We start from the raw sequence: 23,955 nt of genomic DNA, 5'->3' as shown, positions 1-23,955 counted from the left end.
ACAGGAAACAATTAGATTCAAAATCTATATTATATTATTATAGCAGATATAATTTACCAATTGTCAGTAACTGCTTACTGTTGCTTGAAGACATTCTGTTTTGTATGATAATCGTTAAACTGCAATATCAACAGATATCTTGAGATAATGTTTTAAATACTGGCCTATTTTACCATATTCTTCGTATTATTGCTGCATGTACCTATGCATTGTAGAGTCTGGAAAGTATGCAAATTGTCATTATTAACTTAGTAGATACATATTATTTCTGCCACGGAATAAAACAACAATAATAAACGTATTTGGCTTTTTTTACCTCACAATTCTGACTCTTTTTTTTTAAATGCGAGTTTATTACAATTATCGGTGGACAAGGTCAGAATTGCGTAATACCTCGCATTAGTTTATATCTGACAATTCGGACTTTTTTAAAATCAGAATTGCGATATATACAAATTCGTTATATTTTTATTCCGTTGCGGGAAAAGCTTGCATTATGTTAGTATAAAAATTACACGAGGTAGACACGTGGGAGCGCTGCTTAAACCAATTCAAATACAAGCAAAGATACAACGAGCGAGAGAGATTTCCGGGAGGCACATTTCTGCTCAGGCGTCAACTTGAAACAACTAGCGTGATGTCCGAGAGTGCATTCAGTTGAGCATGGTTATTATAGCTCTTCTAACGAGCCATTATCGAGCGCGACATATTTGTTCCTGATCTGCCACAATAAGTGACAATATAGGCATGACTGTATGGAAACTAAGCATGTAAGGAGCTCTTGGTGTGCAGCCCATCTCCACTCGCAGCTTTCATATTGCAGACAGAAGCAGAGGTAATATTTATATATTTTTATCTGGCTGAGTTTTTAATCACTCACTTCTACAGCTTTTCTCCCTTTTTGTCTTTATTATTAGTTAACCCAATCTATCAAACGTTAAATATCACGTGAATATATTTATAATCGCTATATTGTGGGATGTCATTGTCAGAGTATTGACTTTTAATATGTGATTACTGGTGGGAAGTCTGACTCTTCCGCGAATCGGTTCTTTCGAACAGTTCGTATCAATCAATTCTGTCATTCCTTTACGTAATGATGGAATTTCTGACATCCCGGCGTCGCATATTACATGTTATTGTTGATAAATTTGTATAGAATAAAATCCAAAATAAAAATGGCACAATAATTGTAAAACCGTTTCTAAACATTTTGTTTATCTTTCTTACATTTCTGTACATACTGATTCGCATGGACATAACTGGAGAACATAAATGCGTATCTTTAATCTAATTTTGAATGTACAATTTCCAGCCCAAAATTAGTTGAACGAATAATTCAGTTCGGTTTTGTGAACCGGTTCATTAGATTCTTTGCAAAGATCCGACTCACAACCGGCGTTTGAAACACATGAACCCTGCCCGGCGTACTGAGCAGGCGCAGGCTGTACCACACGCATGCGCAAAACGAGCTGTAAACAATGCGACCCTTCCAGAGCGTCCGCTTGATTCACACTCATATAAACGTTTAAAGAAATCACACATGCACACGTTTGCGCTTTCACATCACGCACGGAATCACTGTTTAGCTGATAGATGGTAAGTGTTGCAAAAATCACGGGTGATATTTTCATCATCCATGTTCTGATCTGTCATTTCCATTAATCATGATCATCTAATATACAGACAAAAACTACAATGGATGGTAGTTTGGGCGTGACACCTCGGTTTCAATAAACTTTTTATGTTGCAGAGGCATGCTTGCCTCTCTGGGGATGAGATTTAGAGGCGGTTAGTTCCAACGTGACCGGTGACACGATTTGAGCAGCTGCACCTCATGTCGCTCGCTTTTGATGTTGAACAATGTAAAAGGAGCTTTATGCTTGTCAGTTTAACCGCCGCGATGACGCACAATGACGTCATACCGCGTTTCATATGTGAAGGAAGTAAATAATTTCAACCGTGTCATATGTCATATTGGGAGAACTTTGTTTTCGGTGTTGATTTGAAAAAAAAAACATGGATGTTGTGTTTTCTATACATCTCGAATAAAGTAAGGGAAGTGTGTCTTCTAAATTGCTAAGTTACATAGATTTTAACTAAAAAATGTAGGCCTATATTTGAAAATGTTTATATCAGAAATAGAAACTAATGTTTTTGTGGTGCTTCTAGTGAAACTGTACTTCATATTTGCGGGATTGTCCTAATGGAAAATTGTTTTAGTAGTTTTGTTTATTTACCAAAATGTTCTTTTTGGTTTCACAGTGCTGTTTTTTAAGGATGTGTTTGATTTCTAAAACGTGCACAAAACAAAAAATTGCTCATGCCCATTTATTTTTGTAACCCCAAATGTGTTTCTTTATAATCAGGTAGCCAAAGTAGCAGAAGCATGGACGCGGTCCTGAGCAGGTTGAATGGTCTCACTGCTGACGAGTTGAGGGAGGAGATCATTAAAGCCAACTTGAAGTGTGGCCCCATCACTGCCACGACAAGAGCCATATTTGAGCGTAAGCTCGCCAGGACTCTAGTGGAGAAGGCTGGGCTTACTGAGCCTGATGGCAGCAGTGGGAACAGTGCCTCGTTGGAAGGCTCTCGGACTGTAGTGCTACCCAGTGCCACATCAGAAACCTCAGATCCGGTCATAGGCGAGGATGGAGATTTTGGGTACGGCATGGGCCTCAACCCGCCGGAGGAGGAAGCTCTGAGCGGAACGGTGTGCCCCGGTAATGTGGAGAATTCACAGTTGGAGGCACAGACTCCCTCTAAAACGGCACAGGTGTCGCCCACCTTCTTCTATGGGGTGTGTCCATTGTGGGAGGATGTACTGGCTAGGAATGGTGAGCAGTTTAACCTTTACTTCCCTATGAGCAATGTTCCTTCATGCCTCAATGTCCCTGCACTTCTGATGTTTTGGCCTCATCAGAAATAAAAGCCTTACAGAGGATAGATGCAAAATCTGTGGGGAAGTCCATTTGATTGTAATCTAGTACATGATAAATAATTGCAGTGCTCTATAGCAACACTCACAGCGGTTGTACCAGAGTTAGAACCGATGAATACAGTTAGCAGGTTTCATAGAAAGAGAATGATGTGAGTATCATTTCAGCATCATTACTCCAGTCTTCAGTGTCACATGATCCTTCAGAAATAATTATAATATGCTAATTTGGTGCTTAATATTTTTTGTGAAACACAAATGGTGATACATTTTTTTTAACCGGTATTCTTTGAGGAATAGAAAGTTAAAAATAACAGCATTTATTTGAAATAGAATGTGTTGTATCATGACTAATGTCTTTACTGTCACCTTTGATACATTTAATGCATCCTTGATTAATTAAAGTGTTTGTATCTTCTTAAAAAAACTTTTTAACCATAGTGTAGCATTTGTGAAAGTCAGCATCGAGTTCTTTGTACCCTCTGTAATTAGTTATTAGAACGAATATTGTAGAGATGTTAGCACAATAGTCTTTTACATGCATAATACAGATGACTTAAACCTGTTATGTTGGTCTAAGACTGATTTTCTTTTCGTCTGCCTCTGTAGAGAGAGCCCATGTGTACACGGATAAGAAAGAGGCTTTGCAGGCCGTTAAAATGATGAAGGGCGCTCGGTTTAAAGCTTTCTCCAATCGTGAGGATGCTGAGAAGTTTGCCAAAGGCATATGTGACTACTACCCTTCGCCTAGTAAAAGTAATCTCTGTGTTTCTCCCGTCAAACCTGGCCTGGTGTTTAACAAAGGTGAAGAACCTCTCCATTATTTCAGATGTAATGCCCATTTTATTTTATTTATACATTTTAATTAGTTTCAACCATGTTTCATATTTATATTTTAAATTCTATATAATATAGGCCTAGTACAAAAATATGTTATACATAATTATGATATGTAACCTTGTGTGTGTGTGAAATTCCCCAAACCAGACCACCCATCTATGATGGAGGCAGACACAATCAACAGGGAGAAAGCAAACAGTTTTAAAAGTCCTCGGACACAAGATTTGACAGCCAAGCTAAGGAAGGCCGTGGAGAAGGGAGACGAGATTGCCTTTACTGAGCTGGTCTGGAGCAACCCTCGTTACCTCATCGGGTCAGGGGACAACCCAACTGTAGTCCAGGTGAGCACTTTTGTACCATGATCTGTTTGTATGGAGTTGTTTTGGCTCTTTTTCCACTTGATATGGTGAGCTATTGGCTTCTTTGCAAAGTTCAAAGTCTCTTTCGAAACTGGCCTTGTATCTTAATATTAAGTTATTTATTTCCAAAGCGGTATACTTTTGAGGTCAATATGAAATCAGAAATTTGTTGTTCTTTTTTTCATGGAACATTGCAGTATTTATTTTAAATGTTTTATCTGTGCACTGCACATTATTATTTTTTTTAATTATTCATATGCCCTCAATTTTTAATCAAGATAACTTCCCCTCCCTCTGGCAATGAGATCTCTTCTCTTTGGAGAATGTACTATCGCAACTTCCGTTTCATGTTGACTTTAAGCATGTTCTTCTTCGCATTCACAACAGCCTATGGTAAAGTCTTTGAATGCTGTTCTTTGAAATGTTTCTCTACTGTAAATGTGACTGCAGGAGGGCTGCAGGTATAACGTGATGCATGTGGCTGGGAAGGAGAACCAGCCAGGCATTGTTCAGATCCTGTTGGACACTCTAGAGAACCCAGATTTCATGCGTCTCATGTACCCTGATGACCAGGAGAGCATGCTGCAGAAACGCATCCGGTACATCGTAGACCTGTACCTCAATACGCCAGATAAAGCTGTAAGTGTCACGTCTTAATCTGTCTTTATTATTTAACTGTTCAAACATAATATTGTAACATGAGAGTGGAGGTAGCAGCTTCTGCATTCATGTGCTATTTTTTTGGTTGCCTTTAAAGGCAGCTTCCTAACTATAGCAGTGTATTTATAGTAGTGTAATAGTGATTGAAATGGGTTTTTATCTGCATTAACGGTCACTCACACAGTCATTAACTTATGCTATATAATAGGTGTGTTTATGCAATGTCAGAATTGCCATAATTGCGACGTTCCAACTGGTAAAAAAACTGCAGAAACACTGAAAATGGTACTAGCTACAGCAGTCAAATGTAGTTAAGTACCTAATCTCGTAATATTTCTTTTAAAAAATTCCAGTAATTGACTTATTAATCTGAAAACAAACAAGACATACAAAACAGTTTAATGTATTTAGCAAAGAGTTGGATAACTTATGTCTAATGTTATTCTAAATAAACTTTATTTTATTAAAGTTTATCAAAAATGCATTTGCATAACAACTGTTACTTGTTGTATTCATTTTGACGTTAATATTGTTTCCATAGAAATTCTGAGATAATTCTGAGTCTGAGGATGTGAACATCTGGGTTATTATTATCTGGTAATTAACTAAACATACTGTAAGCACAAATATTGTGTAAAATTTGTTCCTACAGGCATTTCTAATGCCACTATTTATTAGAACTGCAAAATCACTTTCCATTTTTAAGAACTTGCTGAAATGCCACTTGATGTCATTAGCCTATAATTAGATAGTCGAGATGTTTTTATATGTCGTGTATATATTAGGGGTGGGGGGAAAAATCGATTCTTCGATGCATCGCGATGCGGACGTGGACGATTCTGAATCGATTCACAAATGCCAAAAATCGATTTTCAAAAAAAAAAAAAAAAAAAAAAAAATTTTTTTTTTTTTTTTGAAAATCGATAATAACGGAATATTGACGGAACGCAAAAGACGGAACTCTGAAGCGTGGAAACAATATTGTTAAAGCTTCCACCCGGCTCGGAGATATTTTACAGACACAGCGATCCCCACACTCTACAACAAGACCAAAACCGAAGTCATGGAATCACTGAAGAAAGCGGGTAGGATAGCTGTAACGTGATGCGTGGACATCCGTATTTTATGTTAATAGAGATTCATAATATGTTGAAGTTTGTTATAATTTGTTATTGTTGTGATTTTTACTGTAGTGAATTTACTGTTGTGAAATGGAAAATCAATAATCGCTAATCGAGAATCGTTAATAATCGAAAATCGACTGTAATCGAATCGGGACTTCAATAATCGTAATCGAATCGAATCGGGAAATCAGACAGATTAACCACCCCTAGTATATATTGTCTGTGTGTGTTTTTCGAAGCTTAGCTTATGTTGTTTTTTACTAAATTCTGTATGTAAAGCACTTTGGTTCAACTTGGTTGATGTTTAAACAGTGCTATATAAATAAACAAACAGAAACAGAATTTATCGTTTCTGAATAAAATATTTTAAAATATAAAAAAAGTCCCAAGTTTCCATCTTGGATTAAAAACTTCACAATGCATTGTGGTATTGCCTTTTGTGTGGACAATACATTCAGTGCTGCCTCAGAATTTGACAAGGATGATATCTTAAAAGCCAACATTTTGATGCCAATGTTTTGAACATCTTTTTTTGATATGTGACGTATGATATGTAATACGCTGTCTAGGTAGAGCCAGCTGAATGCTGTATCCTGTGTTTTATAGGGGTTTGAGACGCCGCTCCACTTTGCGTGTAAATTTGGCTGTCCAGAGGTGGTGAACATACTCTGTTCTCATCCAGACATTGACAAGAACTGCAAGAACAAGTACAACCAGAAACCCTCTGAGGTACGGCAACCCTGATACACTAGCTTTCATGTTGAGGATTTCATAATTTATCAAAGCTTATTTATCAGTCATCCATTGTATTCTCTTAATTTAGGTCATTTGTGAAAGAATGAAAGAAAAGGGTAAAGTTCAGGAGGTCAAACAGAAGATAAAGGAATATCTAGAAGGTACGCCGATGGTATATACCAGGGGTATTCAATTAAAGTTCCAGGAGATCAACTCTCTATATAATTTCTTCCTAGCGGAGGATAATACGTTTTTGGAACAGTTAAACATTTCCATCGGGCTTTGTACTTTGTACTTGTTCTAGTACTTTGTAAAAGCAAAAAATCCTAAACATTCAAAATAGTCATCAAAGATGATAATCTTTGCGAGAGCTAAAGCAATGTCTATTTCTCCCAACTAAATATGAATAGATCAGGTTTAATCAGGCTATTATTATTATTACATTTTTATAATTTGCTCAAAGTTATACTAAAAACAAACAACGTTTATAATTAAATAATCAAAACGCCCATCATGAGCACAAAACAAAGTTAACTAGTAATTTCAAAGTCATTTTTTTATTGTGTTTGGCTCTAGATAAAATTTTTAGAGGATGTAAATAAACGTAAACGACCAAAAGCACCGCATGTGGTGTGAACCGTTACCTTGTTTTGATGCACTGCTCACTTGAATCTGTAGAAACGGTAAAATCCATTCATTGACCATTTCGGAATTGACCATTCGCAAAGACCCACCCGCTTTAGTTACTGTTGCTATGTCTGACAAGCCACGCCGCTCTCACGCCACACCATGTTCTCACGCAGTGAAAGTGGAGAAAAGAGAACACTGACAACGTGCCGACAGACAGGACAGAACAGGTTACTTTTGATATGAAACAAAGTCTCAACTTTAAAAAAAATACAAATAATTTAAACAATAAATACCGTTTTGTGGCTCTTTAATTTGTCTGACAGATCGCTTTAGAGCCTCTTAAATAGGGTTGGGTACCGAAACTCAGTGCCAATAGGGAACCGGTTCCGACGTAAACAGTAGTAACCAGACCGAATAAGAACAAAAACGCAGTTTTCTCGTGAATTTGATACGCACTTCATTGCGTGTAATACACACGCATCCCACACCACTAATTCTACCCAAACGTATAATACACACGCACCCCCACACCACTACTAAACCTACCCTAACCAACCCATGCGTATCCTATGCACGTAAAAACTCATTTTCGCGTATAAATTACACTATAAACACACTGTGTGTTATAGAGACGTATTTAGTGTGATCAACATCACAGATGATGATCAGCAGCCGTTCTTCTTCGGGTAAGTCTAGTAGGCCTATTTTAATGCCAACTTCAAATCTAATAATCAAGTAGGCTAGCAAACACCGTTGCCATTCAACAGAGAGTGTGACAACGTGTACAAAATGTTTTAACAAAGTTCCAACACTTCTTTATACGAGGCTATACTGTGTGTGTTAAATATTTCTGCTCAGTGTCAGATATTTCTCTGCTTAAAGTAAAAGTCATAATATGTGAAGACAAAACGTTGATCTTAACTTAAGTGTTTTACATCAGTACAGTAGCCTATTAAATGGGGCAATTTTTTATTTAATCAGAAAGCAGAAAATATTTAAGTTAATATTGTGTCCAGTTTGTCCCTGTAAATAAAATGGTATTTATTTTTTGACAGTGTGTGCGGTTTCGTTTTCTTAAGTACCAGTTCAAGAACCGTTTAAGCACCGGAACGGTTTAAAAAATACAGAGTAGGTACTGGTATCGGATAAAACCCAACCAATACCCAACCCTACTCTTAAAGCTGCTCGTGAACCAATCACCTCTTCCTTCCAGTTAATTTATAGCATCAAATGAACATAAGAAGGAATGTTGTTTTAACCGCGGAAAGACGTCAGTACACTCTGTTTTTCAAGTTCAAATCCTCCAACGTTAATCTAATAACTCCCCTGACTGCTTTGTCGGACAAAAATGGCGGATTATGATTGGTCAGATCGCCTGTCAATCAAACTCCCTTGCCAATTATGTCCAGATGGAACCAAGCCAGGCTCTAGAGCCCAGGCCCACCATTTGAATACCGCTGGTATATACTTGTGTATTAATACATTTTAAAAATGTACATTAGTTGCATTCCATATCCTAACACCTGATTGGTTTCTGATTGGCTACAGATCGATTATACATCCCCTTATTGAGAGCCACTGATAATTCCTCCCAGCCTGTTATTGGTGCACCTTGGTCCCCTGAGCCAATGGAAAACCTGTCACCACGGTTACCCAGAAGCCCAAAGGATCCAGTTATGGCAGTCAGAGCCTTTGCTGGGCCTTTAAGTCCATCTAAAGTGAGTGTTTTTTTTTGTAGAGTATATTAGTTTTGTGCTGTCAGACTCAACAGATGTTTAGTCATGTGTTATGACCTAATCAAATTTGTCTATAAATGAAAACCATTGTGTTGTTATAGGCGGATGAGTTCAGACGGGCATGGAAGACTCCTCCCAGAGAACGGGCAGACCATTTCCACAACATCTTAAAGTCTGACCCAGACCGTGGGGCAGAAAGAGTTGGCAGGTCAGTGCTAACTAAGATATAATGTCGCTTTTCCACTGCATGGTACGGCTCAGCTCGGCATGGCTCGGCTCACTTTGCTTTTCCACTGCGTGGTACGATTCGGCTCGCCTCGCTTTGGCTCAGTTTGCTTTTCCACTGCAGTTTAGTGCCGCTTCAAAGTGGGTGGGATTGTAGTCTGCTCGTTAAAGTTGCTGAAAAACTTTTTCATTCCTGGTCATAATATCCAGCTCTCGCTGGATCAGCTCCTCGGCTACCAACAAAATGAACGTGTGTACCTTCTCTACTGACCAGTCACCACGATTCAGCCATTTATTTTTTACAGCAGTTTATTTATTTATTTATTTCAAGCAAGTTGTTTAATAAAAATTGTGCGAACAAATAATACTGCGGTATCTGTTTGTTGCTGACTCTTTAAATCTAGCGGGTTTGGTGTCTCGCGTTGCAAATCCAATGACGCTGGTAGTGACGATTCTCTCTGACCAATCAGTGATCTGTAGTGTTTTCACATCACATTTTAGTACATTTAAGTCATATTTAGGTATGCTTGTAACCTCAACAGAGGTGGTTCCATTAAAAGCGAGCCGTACCATGCAGTGGAAAAGCGCCATAATTGAAGCAAGCTAGACATTACTTATATATCACAGACGCTCATTTCATGTTCTTTAGGCATTAATAGAGAACTGAGCATTGATTAGATATTGGTGTCCTGTCTCTGAGCAGAGATCTGGCCCATGAGCTCGGTCATCCCTGGGCAGAGTACTGGGATTTCCTGGATAGTTTTGTGGACCTGCAGTCATCAGACGGCCTAAAAGTGCTTGAAGAATACCTCAGTAAAAAGGACTTCAGGGAGCGTGCTCATGAGGAGGCTGGAGAGAATGAAACCAGCAACAGGTTTAAAACCCCATCTCCTGGTAAGACCACTGACTCTTAACATAACTGCATTTCTTTTTACGGTATCTTCATGTGCTTTGAGTATTTCTACATTTCCATAAGCACCACCTACTGGCAGAGTGTAAATTTGCATTTCCATTCAGCCCATCTACCGTTTTTGTTCAGACAAATTTTGAATATTACCTTTCGTGCAGTGTGTAATATAGCTGTTTGTAAAGGTAAAAGGTCAGCAAAGTTTTTAAAGATCAAAGTGCACAACAAATAAAGTTATTGTCTCCTAAAAGAAAATCAATTCTGAACTGCTGAAATGCATAATTCAAGCCTATGGTGTACTTCGCTCTGCTCTCAAACACTGTAGTTGTAGCTGAGGCCTAGAAGAGATCGGTTTAATGCTGAGTAAGCTTCCGGAGCTGAAATTCAGATATTGTAATAGGTATTTTGTTTCCAACACACGCTATAAGCCAATCACAACAGCCTGGGCCATCTGACCAATTAGAGCAGAGTAAGCTTGCAGAGAGGATGGGTTTAGACAAGAGAGACTGAATCTTCAAACTGTTTTCAGACTCTGAGAAATGAGGTGATGTGAAATGTATATTATTAGAAAATTATGTTTTTTTTTTACCTTGAATGCATGTACATATATTGTAGGAGACCTAAACTAAATTAGGAACCTTTAAAATAGCATATTAAGGTACTTAAATATAACATGGATAATATTTTATTACACTGACAAAACATAGAGGTTTTATTAAACAATAAACCTCACATTTCAATGTTATTTGTGTTATTTAAACTGTAAAGATACCATAGACATTGGTGTCTTTTAAAAATAACTTTGCTACCTAAACAACATGCAGTTCTATTCTAATATCAGAATTTATAACCAAAAATAATTTTCCATGCATTAATGTTACAAAAGATCTTGTAAATACATTTAACTTAATTATATATCACAATATGATTATTACTGTTTTTACTGTATTGTTGATCAAATAAATGGTGTGTGTGTATTTATATAAATGCATATCATTGCTTGCTACTGTACTAAGTTATCTATATGTAAATTGTGAATGGCTTGCATTTAAAATGATTTTATTGATATGTTTGAGCGGTTATATTGGGGACTGGGGAAAACTTGATTTCAAAGACCTAGGCAAATCCTTCACTCCATGAAATGTCCTCTTTGAAATTTCAGGCAAACTGAAGAAGTTCTGCAACTCCATCTCTGTGGGGGCATTTCTGGATGAGGGTGATGACATCAGCCTGGAGGAGATCAAGAACAGGCAGAATGCTGCACTCACCAGTATTTCTTCTGTGTGCTCCAAAGATGGCCTGCAGGGGGCGGTAGGGGGCCTTGAATTTCACATCCTACCAGTTTCCCACAGTGCTGACCTCATAGAGGCAGCGGCAGAGCAAGATTTACTGCTCTCCGAGAAATCCTTGATCTCCAGCAGTAAAAATGGCCTGTGCGAACAGGGCCCTGGGGACAGGACACCAAACGGGGACAAAATGTCCCCTCGCATCTGCAGTTCCTCTAATTCCTGCATGCTGTCACCCATCTCAAACCTAATGGTTGATTTTGAGAGGATGTCTCTGTTGGATGAGCCAGAGAGGACAAACAGGGAGAGAAGGAGGAGTGGAGGGAAACGCCACAGAGACGCCCAGGCCACAGAGCTCACCTCCGGACTGGGCCGCCTCTCGCTGTCCTCAGAAGAGGACTCTGTGTTTGAGAAAGACAGGACGTCTGTGTTACGAGCAGCTGAGAACGATGGAGTGGAGAGAAGAAATGAAGTAGATGGGAGGTCCAGTGCAAGTTCAGATGAATTCTTTCTGGCCAGTGAGAGGTTAGAACTTCTGAACCAACAGACTATAGAGACTTCAGGGGGTGAGCGCACAATATGTGCCAGGTCAAAGTCCTGGGATCATGGGGGAAGAGACCTCAGCTCCTCAGGGTCTTCTAGCTCTTACAGATCACTTGACAGCTCTCAGGACTTCATACTGCGGACCCCTCCCAGAGTGACGAAAAGACTCTTCATTGAAGGGTGAGAGGAGCCTATGATCACTTTGATATTTCCAGCGGTATTAGAGAATTTCTAGATTGTGATTTCTTGACTAGAAAATTAGTGGAATGAAATATTAAGGCTCTTGTAGTACACTTTAGGGGTGTTCCAGGCCCTTTTTAGGGATCTGAGATCTGAGCCCCCCTAAAACTATAATCGACTATCTGAACGATTGGGCCAGTGCTGCTTCCTTTAGAAAGTTTATAATTTTCATGTTTTTAAGGCTTGTCAGTTTAACCATTCAAATGATTTTAAAAGCGCAAAAGAGAACTCAACACGCTGTGATAGATCGTTGCATATACACCTGATGCGCGCACACAGACCGTGAGTACCGAATTCAGTTCTCTTTCGCGAATGGTACCTTAGATTTTGAAGCCCAAAAAAAGCGCATTCATCCATCATAAAAGTCATCCATAGACGCATGATGTATTTATTGATGAATGCGGAAGCGCAGAGGATAGAGCAAAACAAAAGAGTGTTCACGAATTAAGTCTAAAACGAGAATTTTTGAAGAGAAATGTCCGAGGAGCTTGAGTTTGTTGCCCAGCCCTGTTTGTTTGACCTGCGAGAGAAGTTACAAAAATTTAAAACCTTGTATACAATTTTGACTGAGCTCTTCTGGCTATCATATTTTCTGAAGGTAAAAAAAAACTCCTTGACTCACTATTTGTTCTAAAAGAAATGGGGGCAAAAATATTTTTAGGTCCTATTTTGTACCATGTGTGAATTCCCATACACTTCTCTAGTTCTGCTCCATTCAAATATATTCTAGCTAGAATCTGTCTACAATGAATGAAAAATTCAAGTTTTTGGCTTCATACATTCCCTCTTTCTTTCCTTTTTCAGTGATTCACCCAGCAATTTGGACCGAGAGGTTTTGTCAGCTTTAGGAGTTTCAGATGTTGACCCTCTGAAGTATCCCAGCATTCACAAATGGAAGAGCACAATTCAGGCATTCTCCCACTTAGAAATGCAAAGGTATGTACCGGTATGTGTGGCTCACTAGTGAGAGTTGTGTACTTAAGGGTGAGTAAATGATGACAGACTTTTCGTTTTTGGTTGAACTATCCCTTTAAGTTGTTCCAAAACTGTATGAATTTATTTCTTCTGCTGAAAAGAAGAAGAAATTATAAAGAATGTTGGTGACCAAACAAACAGTTATTGGGCCCCATTGACATCCATAGTCATTTTTTTCAATACTATGATGGAAGTCAATGGAGCCCAATAACCGTTTGGTCACCAACATTCTTTAATATTTCTTCTTCTTTTCAGCAGAAGAAATAAATTCATACAGTTTTGGAACAACTTGAGGGTGAGTATTCAAAGGTTTATTTTAAATTAATACTTTTATTCAGAAAGGATTGATAAATTAAATTAATCAAAAGTGACCGTAAAGACTATTATAATGTCACAAAAGCTTTCTGTTTTAAATAAATGCTGTTCTTTTGAACTTTCTATTATCACAAAATCCTAATGAAAAATTGAATCGTAGTTTGCCAAGAAAATATTAAGCAAGACAATTTTCAACAGTTACAATAATAAATGTTTCTTGGCCACCAAATCAGCATATGAATGATTGATGAATGATCATGTGAAATAATGAAATGATCATTATTCATAAAAATATGAATAAATTACATTTTAAAATATATTAAAACATTAAAACTATTATTGTAAATTGTTATTTTATATATATATATATATCTTAAAAATATATATATATACATCTTAAAAAAATAATATATATATATATATTTATATATATATTTATATATATATTCTTTTTTTTGAGAGCATCTTGTGACATATTTATGTACACTTAAGAGATCTGTATTTATGTTTTCAGCTGGCAGACTTCTGCAATGCACAAGAGCCATTTCAGGGCTCACTCAGTCACCCCTGGCTCTCCAGCGAGTGGTTTGCTGTCCCCCGCGGGCCGTTTCAGCCCAGCTCGTCACATGGGCTCACCGGACGTCTGCAGCCCCGGACGCTACAGCCCAGCGCACTCCAGTTACAGTCCCGCTCACTCAAACTACAGCCCTGTCAGCTACATCCAACGTATCCGGCTAAAACATTTCGGCGACACCCACATTTAACAAACGCTCTCCATCCCGTCCAACCCCACCGCCAGTTTCTACTGATTAGTACCTGAAATAACTAAAGTAACTAAATCCAGCGTGGGCTGTTTCAGAGGATGGAACATCACAGAGGAGAACAATGTCTAAATGGAAGCCATGAAATCCGCTCAAACTGGGTTCTTAGTGCCAGGCAAACCGCAGATAGGATCTCGCAACAGGCCGTCCTTCAGTTTCAATGCTCCTTGGTTCATAGAACACAGCTCAAATAATATGCACATCTCCTGTGGGTTTTTGAGTTGTGTGTATATATATATATATATATATATATATATATATATATATATATATATATATATATATATATATATATAATATAAATATTCTGTACTTCTGTTTATGACACAGAGTATGTTGATCTGTGATGGACTTTTCTAACTTTGTTTTGTTTTCTGGTTTCTTTAGTGTGTGTGTGTGTGTGTGTGTGTGTGTGTGTGTGTGTGCGCGTGCGCGCTTGGGAGAAGCATCTGTGGATTTACAAAGCTGTGTCTTTAATGGGAATTAAACAGAAACCCAGAGCTAAATTTAAATAATGTAGTAGTAAATTATTTAATTGTTTTTGCTGGTTAACTGTCAGTAGCACAAAATGCTAATTTTAATGGTTTTTAGGGGAGGGGAAGGGGAGTCGACTGACTGCCAGAAATAGTTTTTTATTCTTTAATTGGAGAACTGCCTTACATTTCTTAAAGGAAAGACCTACTTCTGAATCTCGAAAGCAGGTGTTTATTCGTGCATTGTTAATTGCAGCCTTATGTGTTTTGGGAAAAAAGTGGTCTATAACGTGTGAAAAATATTCCCCTTTTTTATTTTTTAAGTTAAATAAATGTGATTTTATCATTTCTATGTACGTATTTGTTTGCACTTTTAATTCTTTTTGGATTTTGATGCAATTCATCATGAGCAGCAGATGAGACTTGGTTGAGTTTGTTGTAAAGATATGAATCGGCATTGTTTGAACCGTACCGTGTTCAAACACGCAAAGTTGCTGATGATTGTTAACGAGTGCGGATGGCAAGTCGGTTCTATCTTGTTACATAAATGTCATAATAGCTGTAAGACCTGATGGTGTTGTAAGTGCACTTTAAATGTGTTCGGAAATGTTCAAAGATCATCCCATCTTCAACGGACAATGTTTCAACATCCCCGCTAGATCGCCTCAATGTGGTTCTCTCATTGGCGTTTGAAATGGACCCATTTTGGCAGATCTCAAACGATTCACCCCAGTCATTTTCAAATCAAAACTACATGTGCAAAAGCAGAAAAGCTCCAGGTGGCTCAGTTTTATGTGATGAATATCTCAAGGAAATGAGTTCAGAACATCCTCTGTGGTACTTTCAGATCATGTGATCTATCTCTCCGGTGCCCATCGTTCTCAGTGTAGTGCTGGCCTGTTGATCATTGCTTTGTAAAGCTTTAGTGCCTTTTGATTATGATCTGTTTGGAAGGGCCTGTGGCTCCTCAGTGCATGACAAATGCACTGATCGCATAGACCTTTGTTTTCTCTGTTATAAAACACAGTACAGTAGCATTGGCATATGCAGTGTCTGAATACCTCTAAAATGCGATTGTAAGAAAAGAAAAAAGGTTTACAGTTTAGTTATTGCTAGTGTTGTATCAATGCCAGCCTTACTTTTTGTTAAACGACGCTTTGTAGTGCCAACACTGGTGAGTTGAAAATGAGTTGCAATTTATTGTTGAGAATTTAATAATTTTTGTTGTCCTGGCCTTTTACGTTGCATGCATTTTTAGTCCTATTTTATTACAGTATACGTTAAAGGAAAGTATTTGATGTTCTATTGACGAACGATAAATAAAGTGCACAGTCTTGTAACTTTACTGACTTTCTCTGACTGAAGAAGAAAAAGCTACCTTTATGGAAAATAGTACATTTGGGTGCATTACACAAACTAATTTGTTCACATTATTATTATATTTGGTGGTACACTACTTTTCAAAAGTTTGGGGTCGATAAGATTTGTTATGTTCTTGAAAGAAGTGTCTATGCTCACCGAGTCTGCATTTATTTGTTAAAAAATACAGTGAAAACACAAAAATACAATTTATAATCTTTTTGAATATATTTGAAACTTTAAACGTGTGATGGATTTTTTTGGTATCATTATTCTAGTCTTCAGTGTCACATGATCCTTCAGAAATCATTCTGATATGCTGATTACATGCTCAATAAAAATGTCTTATCAATGTTAAACACAGGTGTGCTGCTTAATATTTTTGTAGAAACTGACTTTTCTGGAATTCTTTGAAGAAATCTTTTGTAACAAATATTTACTGTGACTTTTGATCAATTTATACAACCTTGCTGAAAAAAAAGATTAAAAAAAAGAAATCTTACACCAAACTTCTGAACCGTAGTGCAGCTTATGAAAATAGACAAATGTCTGTCAGGTATCTTTTGCATGAACAAAAAATGTGTCCGACTAGGATTGTTATTAGTATTTAATGTAATTAGTTTTGGTTGACTGTATTATGGTAATAAAAATGTGAAAATGCTAAAATTATTTATGGTCTTAAAATAGGCTTAATGTCCCTAATCAATCATACAGGTCATTTATTAAGCATCACAATTTTATTTTGAAACCAAAATATATATATTTTTTATATATGACACTGAAAGCCAACTCAATGAAAAATTTTTACTGTCGGTTTTCTTTGTGTTCAAACAATCATCAAACATTAATACAGAGTCATCTTCAGTGGCAAGATTCTCACATTTTAGCAAATTCACACAATCCTAAACGTAACCACGTAAACAGTGCACAGACACCACCTGCCTCAAGGCCTCCAGAGTTTGCAAGACGCCTCATTATAAACGTAAAAAAAGTACACTTGCTGGTTACTTTCACCTTTCCATCACAGCTACTGATCACACAAAGCATTGCACAGGAGTGTCTAATTGGTTAAATATATCAATAATCCTTAACATGTCTGTTTTAAAAAATACAAAATGAGTACACTCAAGACACTTAAAGAGAACAGATCACCACAGCAACAGATTGTAGAGTTGCAAAGGACATTTTTCACAGCAATGTTCTACTAAACCGCAGCCATGTATGATAATTATTAAACTCCCTATATGAGCTTGTGAATTTGAAATCATCGCATTCCGTATTCTGGAATTTTTGGAATCGAAACTGGCATATTCATATTTCAGACGGCGTTCAGCAGAACATTTATGGAAATGTTTTGACCCTTTGAAACTCTAACATCTGTCCACCTCAGTTCTCGGCTGTAATGAGGCCATGCTGGTCTAGCTTGAGAACGTCAAGTCCGGCTGAGTTTATCTGGAGGCATGAAGCCGGAGTCTCCCAGCGATCGGAGACCCACTCGGCCACTGGGACGAATCGTCAGCCAGGTGATGCTGCCGTTGTTCAGCCCCATCCTCAGCCAGCCCTCGGGAGGAAACTGCAGAGCCCTGGAACAAACACATGCTTTTAACAGACACTTTATTTGAAAGAGTGTAAACCATGACCACAGCATGTAACTGACAACACAAGTCATATGAACGATCAGATTATATGTGAAAATTATTTCAATGGTGATTCAATTATATACAGAAAGTGATCAAAGAATGCTCTCTTTATAATTTCTGGAGCTGTCAATCACAGCGTGAGTTTATTAGTGATTGCCAAAACTCCCGTTACATTACTCCCGTAATGCCGCTATAATCTTATTTACATTGTGTTTGCATTGTTAGTTATGATGAAAGGATTCATGAGAGTGCAGATATTGAGTTGAAATCGTTATTTCATATGCAAAGGTCAATTATAGCAGTGGGCGTTTGCATTGAAGTCTCACAGCAGACACAAAGAGTTCAAATCAGGGTAGAAAATGACTTTTATTTACTAAATTATGACCATTTATGATTTAAAAATCGTACTAACATGCAGTTGCTAGGGTCTGAGCGGTTTCTTACTGTCCCAAGTCTCTGAGATATTATGGTCTCTAGATATGGCTTAAGTTCATTCAATGTAAGTCTATGGGCTTTTTTCATATGCTAAACTTTAACACTGTTCACAACATTTAAAAACATTCTCTAACACTGTTAAAGTTTAAGTGTTAGAGGGATGAACAACAGCAATCGCGATGTTTGACTAAGCAAGAATCAATGATAAAAGGTTGCAAACTTTTTTTTATGAATTCCCACATATTCAATATGAAAACACATTTCTGGCACATAAGACAGAAAAAAATAATGCTTTGGTAAATCATGATTATGACATAAAAAGAAGAATTTATGATGTACTAGTCATAATTATGAGATAAAATGTAAAAATACACACACATATACACATGTATATGCGTCTACACAGCCATATACGGTATGTATGTATGCATATATATATATATAATATATATATATATATATACAGACAGACACGCACACACACACATTTATTTATTTATATATATAATAACATATATACAAACATATTATATAAACAAAAACTTTTGTTAGATGTAATTAGTCATGATTAATCAATTTGACAGCACTATAATTATCACATAAAAAGTATGTTATATTAAAAATTCACAATTATGAATTATTTTTAACTCTTCATTTTTTCTTTGTCTTGATCTCAAATTGATCTCATATATTCAACTTTTTGTCTCATAATGACAAGTATCTCATGAATCTGATGTTTATGATTTACCAAAGCATACATTTTTTTTCTTATGTAGCAGAAATGGGCTTCCACAAAACTTTGCAACCACACGCACAGCAATACAAAGTGACCAGAGCATACTTACGATTGCACTTTTTTAATGGACAGACTATTTATGGTTTTCATAAAAGCTGACAAAGAGAAGGATAAAGAGACTGGACTGAGTAGCAAGCGAACACAAACCTGCACACAAAATAGCGGATGACATTAGCATGACAGACGATGATCTCGTAGCTGTCCTCCTTCTGCTTGGCGTCGGCTCGGTGGATGTACCGGCGGAACGCTGCCTCGATCCGCGCGCCGTCCTCGTGGTACTGCTGAAACCAGCACAAGAGTTTCACAACCATCCACGTGAGGACAGGAAGGACTCCACGGCGCACCCACGACAAAACCAAACTCAACATTCCTCATCAAACAACAACATCAGGCTTGACATCAGACCAGCAGAAAAATACTAAAGAAACAAAATGTGCGTTTGATGTTTGGTGAAGGGATTTGAGGTGCTTTCATTGTGGGTTTTGTACGTCAGCAGTAACATTAGCGGTGTGTTCTGTTATGAGCCGACTCATCAACAGAAACTCAACACAAAGACATAGACTTAAAACTTAGACTTCAAATGAGTGATAATGCCTTCAGATGGGCTGAGTAAGACTTTGTGTTTTGCACTGACCGCTGCCTCTGGTTTCCAGTGAGTGACCGGTGGGACGGGCTCTATGGGCGCACCCTCTCGCAGTAAATCACAGCTTTCAAGCTCCACACCTAAAACACAAGTGAAACAAATAACCATTCGGGATCACTACAATAGCAGCACTTTACAACATGAAATATCAATAGCAACAGTTAGCACACATTACATGAATGGTTCAAGCTAAAATGTACAGACCGAAATTGGTAGGTCAGTTCTAGGGAATGGCGATGTTAAACTGGTATAATTTTGGATTATCGTCTCTATCGCGGTTATGTTCATGTGACATTGCAGTGTTGCATTGTCATGAAAGTTTATTATTTTAATGCACTTTTTAAGCCTTACCCATTTAAATTTTAAACCATTTAGGCACAATAAGACATAATTAATTCGCTAATCGCACGCTTTTCTGACAGACGTCACATTTACACCTAAGGAGACTGAAGAGATCAGTGTGTCACAGCACATTACTATTGTAAATTTTCATATTTTTTTTTAGCCTAAACAGACAAATACATACAAAGTTATGTTGAAATGCCAGTCTTGGCGAGTATTCATATAATATAGAAAATATATGAATTTCATCTGAAACCATGGCATTGTAACAACCTTATTTATCGTTAAAAGGTTAATTGTCTGCATAAGTATGAATACATCCCGGCCATTTTGCCTTGCATGATTCATCCCATCATAATTTGATCAGAATATGACTGTACCTGGCAGGTATTTGCTGATGATGTTGGCTGTCTCTGTTGCTCTGGTCATGGAGGAGTGGATGAGCACGTCGTACTTCAATCCGAGCGCTGCTAATCTCTGTCCTGTAAACTCAGCCTGTTCACGTCCTGCAGCCAAAGACAGGAAGCAACAATGTTTTGGCTTAATGTAACATCTAATGGATTAGGCTCAGCATCTCTATCATTTTAATAAATGCTGAGGGATCCGTACCTAAAGGCGTCAAGACCCTCTCTTTATCTCCGTCCCCCTTGAGGTTGTACTGAGAGTGTCGGATGAGGCAGATGTAGCGTGTGGCCTTGGGTTTGTTGTTCTCTCCATCTGGATTTCCGCTGTCACCAGCACTCTCCTTTCTCTTCCCGTTGACCATAGAGGACGGCTCACGTCTGAAAGCGGCACAACACAAATTAGGCCCACTGAACTCAACTTAGTAAGCAATGACATTGGTGGTTACTGCAGTAAATACAAACACTACACTACAGCAATGTAATTAGACACTCATTAGACTGTGCACTTGGTTTAAAGACATTTAAACACTCAATATTTCAAACTGAGCCATTTTTTTATTAGTGAGTGAGTTCTGAGAAATACGATTTAATCCGTTTTTTTCCTCATGAACATTTTCATAGAATGTGTGCACTGTGCACATGATATCTATTATGATTATGAAGCTTTAGGGTCAATTTGACCTGCATATTTCACAAAGGCACAGACCCAAAATAAAAGCATCTTCTTTTTTTATTACAGTTTCTCAACTATCCTCTAAAGACTAATTCACACAGCACCGACATACATCGACCAATGCCAACAGACATGTTCGTTTTGTAGGATCAATCAGTGTGTGTGTTGTCATTGGTCAGACCTTGTTTTCTCCGATTGAACATGTTCCATTGGCTTTTGTCGGGTTGTGGAATCATGTCTGAGAAGTGACGTCCTGTAATCTGGTGATTGTCTGTTTTGATGCAGTGTATATTAGCCTTAAGTGTATTTTAATTTACATTTATGCATTTGGCAGAAGCTTTTATTTGAAGTAACATACACTGTATTGAAGGTGTAATTTTTAAATGAATAATTTACATTTAATTTAATTAATAAATCAGTTAAAAATAACTACAGTACTGTTTGTAATATTCACAGTTTAACTCAAAGTGTGAGTAGTGTTTGAGGGTGCCCTCCCCACCATTAAAACTCATCCCCAGATTTTGAACATAATACAGGGGGTATATCTGAGATTGAAAACATCAGTTGGCAGACACTTTCTAACAAATTAAATAATAAGAAAACACATTAGGCAAGTAGAACCTATTAGTGACAATTAACCAGGGGTGCGTTTCCCAAAGCCAACTATGGTCTCAGAGCATAGAGTTCAATGGAACTTGCAACCATAGTTGGCTAACAATAACGCACAAGCAACTTCCTGAGCCGACGGTGACACCATTTCAATCAGTGCCAAATGCAGTTAAAGACCTGGAATCAAAGCCAAAGGATTTAAGATCAAACTTTAAACTGTAATCCATTAATTATCACCATTGATCAAGGTATTTTACCAAAGGCTGCCCCATAACGCTAAGTTAATGGTTTTATGAACATGCACCATGGTTGTGCCATGGTGTTCCTCCAGAATCCTGGAAATAGAATGCAAATACAATAGTAATCAATCGGAAATAAATAACCCTTTATTTCTTACTTGTCCCAATTATAATCCCATCCGTTCGCAGTGGGCCATGCTGAAGGCTGCGCTGCGTGCACGGCAGCCAGAGTCTTTCTGAATCGGCATCGCTCTCCGAAGTACCCGTGGTTATCTGCCGCGACCGCCGCGCACACCAGCACCGCGGATCCACCGGCGAACCCGCACGCGAGACTCACCACTTTCCGAAACGACATGGCTCGAAAGACAGGACAGGATTCAATGCAGAGCAACTAGAGGCTGGCGCTGCTCTTCTGCGGGATGACGCACCAGTCAGTCGCTATGATTCACTCCGCTGAGGAAGTGTCACTGTTTTCTCCTTTCTCACAACGTAAAGCAAAATAATTGACAGTCACTTAGACCCTGCCATCACATATATGTTTGTTCCCCCCTAAACCATGAGTAAGAGTGCATTTGGACTCCACAAATAAATTGTTTAGTGATATAAACAAAACTTCCAAAAGCAGTCACGACTTTATTTTTGGAAACAGTGACTAAACGTCACATCCGTTTTCAAAATAAAAGCCTCCAAAATACAAAGTAATAGTCAGTAACAGTTTACGTTATGTCAGTTTTTATAGTTCCATAAATTTGAGATTATTTGAAAAACAAAAGTTTTAAATACCAATGGTATTTTATTCAATTCATTCTACGTTTTAAAATATATTGCACTGATTACATGTTTATTTAATGATTTTCTTTCTGTATCACTTTATATAATTCCTTTTAAGAAAAAAAAGCTCTCTAATAAAAGGCAATGCCTACATTAACACTGTCTAATAAAAAATAATGATTATTTATATTTTGTGTGATATTATATATATTTTTATAATGCGTATGTATAGAATTATTATTAGTATATTATTATTATTATGGTTATTTATTGGATAATTATCATAACAGTTGAAACAGTTCCAAATATGTTTACATATTAATTTATATAATTAATGGTGCTTGCCTATAGGCAAAGCAACATTAGTGTTCTCCTCCATACTTATAATAATTATTATTCTTCCACACAAAAGTTTGGCGCGAAACTCGCCCCGCACCGTTTGTCACAGACCCCTGAGTGAGGTGTCAAAACGACCGGCTCATTGAGGAGAGGTGTGCTATATCTTTTCTAAGCGATCGGGTGTACGATGTTCGCACAGCGGACGAAAAAGCGGCCAAAAAAGTCCCATTGACTTAACATTGCGGAATTTTCAGAAATTCAAATCCCAACTGTCATTTTTCACACACACAGACACAAAGGGCCTGACACCCCTGCATGTCTCCCCCTCTCTCTCCCTCAGAGGATTTATATTATCCAGCAGCCAATAAGTAATGGCCTAAAATCTTCATAGCCACACCATAGCAACCAGTTACAGCACCCTAGCAACCATAGGCTATAGGCACGAGGCCGTAGGCCTCGTGCACTCATTATAATGCACTCGTTTAATAGAGATTTTAAATACTCTGCGGCCGAGTGCCTAACCTTAGCCCTAACCCCATAGTAACCATCTGTGAAAACTACCAACCACCTAGTAACACCATGGCAACCAGTTACAGCACCCTAGCAACCATAGGCTATAGGCACGAGGCCGCAGGCCTCGTGCACTCATTATAATGCACTCGTTTAATAACACAACCACTCAAAATACCTTAGAACTCCCTAGCAACACCCCTAGCAACCACCAAAAATACCTTAGAACTCCCTAGCAACACCATAGCAACCACCCAAAACACCCTAGGAACCACCCATAACACCCTAGCAACCACCCAAAATACCTTAGAACTCCCTAGCAACACCATAGCAACCACCCAAAATACCTCATAACACCCTAGTAACACCATAGCAACCACCCAAAATA

At 37.9% G+C, this 23,955-nt stretch overlaps 2 protein-coding genes across 7 annotated transcripts; one reads left to right on the top strand and one right to left on the bottom strand.

The window, feature by feature from the left end:
- Nucleotides 1-557: 557 nt before the first annotated feature.
- On the top strand, nucleotides 558-14,585 carry ankle2 (ankyrin repeat and LEM domain containing 2). 5 transcript variants are annotated; one of them, XM_079607042.1, is made up of 13 exons: nucleotides 558-835; nucleotides 2,370-2,837; nucleotides 3,548-3,742; nucleotides 3,926-4,119; nucleotides 4,588-4,776; nucleotides 6,528-6,650; nucleotides 6,745-6,817; nucleotides 8,835-9,004; nucleotides 9,124-9,230; nucleotides 9,951-10,141; nucleotides 11,317-12,163; nucleotides 13,028-13,159; nucleotides 14,028-14,585. In XM_079607042.1, the coding sequence occupies exons 2-13, from the start codon at nucleotides 2,390-2,392 to the stop codon at nucleotides 14,275-14,277; spliced, it is 2,919 nt and encodes a 972-aa protein (XP_079463168.1). In that variant the 5' UTR covers nucleotides 558-835; nucleotides 2,370-2,389; the 3' UTR covers nucleotides 14,278-14,585. The 5 variants fall into 5 exon arrangements, with proteins under 5 accessions (XP_079463168.1, XP_079463165.1, XP_079463167.1 ...); XM_079607039.1 differs by having other exon boundaries at nucleotides 610-835; nucleotides 3,548-3,769; XM_079607041.1 differs by lacking the exon at nucleotides 558-835 and adding an exon at nucleotides 1,435-1,599.
- Nucleotides 14,586-16,956: 2,371 nt separating this feature from the next.
- pgam5 (PGAM family member 5, serine/threonine protein phosphatase, mitochondrial) lies at nucleotides 16,957-22,657 on the bottom strand. 2 transcript variants are annotated; one of them, XM_079607036.1, is made up of 6 exons: nucleotides 22,106-22,657; nucleotides 20,632-20,804; nucleotides 20,403-20,528; nucleotides 19,672-19,760; nucleotides 19,185-19,318; nucleotides 16,957-17,749 (listed from the first exon to the last, which is right to left on the bottom strand). In XM_079607036.1, exons 1-6 carry the CDS (start codon nucleotides 22,300-22,302, stop codon nucleotides 17,599-17,601), a joined length of 870 nt encoding a protein of 289 aa, XP_079463162.1. In that variant the 5' UTR covers nucleotides 22,303-22,657; the 3' UTR covers nucleotides 16,957-17,598. The 2 variants fall into 2 exon arrangements, with proteins under 2 accessions (XP_079463162.1, XP_079463163.1); XM_079607037.1 differs by having other exon boundaries at nucleotides 19,185-19,315; nucleotides 22,106-22,654.
- Nucleotides 22,658-23,955: the final 1,298 nt, after the last annotated feature.

Source organism: Phoxinus phoxinus (assembly GCF_949152265.1).
Source record: "Phoxinus phoxinus genome assembly, chromosome: 3".
In the NCBI taxonomy this organism is placed as follows: domain Eukaryota; kingdom Metazoa; phylum Chordata; class Actinopteri; order Cypriniformes; family Leuciscidae; genus Phoxinus; species Phoxinus phoxinus.
This window is presented reverse-complemented; position numbering and strand designations above follow the sequence as displayed.

What these genes read in the sequence shown, in the direction of transcription:
- ankle2 (XM_079607039.1), top strand. Translation starts at nt 2,390, where the DNA reads ATGGACGCGGTCCTGAGCAGGTTGAATGGTCTCACTGCTGACGAGTTG. An exon ending in ACCTCTCCATTATTTCAGAT is followed by an intron (nt 3,770 to 3,925) that starts GTAATGCCCATT and finishes TCCCCAAACCAG; the next exon opens with ACCACCCATCTATGATGGAG. An exon ending in GATAAAGGAATATCTAGAAG is followed by an intron (nt 6,818 to 8,834) that starts GTACGCCGATGG and finishes GATTGGCTACAG; the next exon opens with ATCGATTATACATCCCCTTA.
- pgam5 (XM_079607036.1), bottom strand. Translation starts at nt 22,302, where the DNA reads ATGTCGTTTCGGAAAGTGGTGAGTCTCGCGTGCGGGTTCGCCGGTGGA. An exon ending in CATCAGCAAATACCTGCCAG is followed by an intron (nt 19,761 to 20,402) that starts GTACAGTCATAT and finishes CTTGTGTTTTAG; the next exon opens with GTGTGGAGCTTGAAAGCTGT. An exon ending in ATCCGCTATTTTGTGTGCAG is followed by an intron (nt 17,750 to 19,184) that starts GTTTGTGTTCGC and finishes TGTTTGTTCCAG; the next exon opens with GGCTCTGCAGTTTCCTCCCG.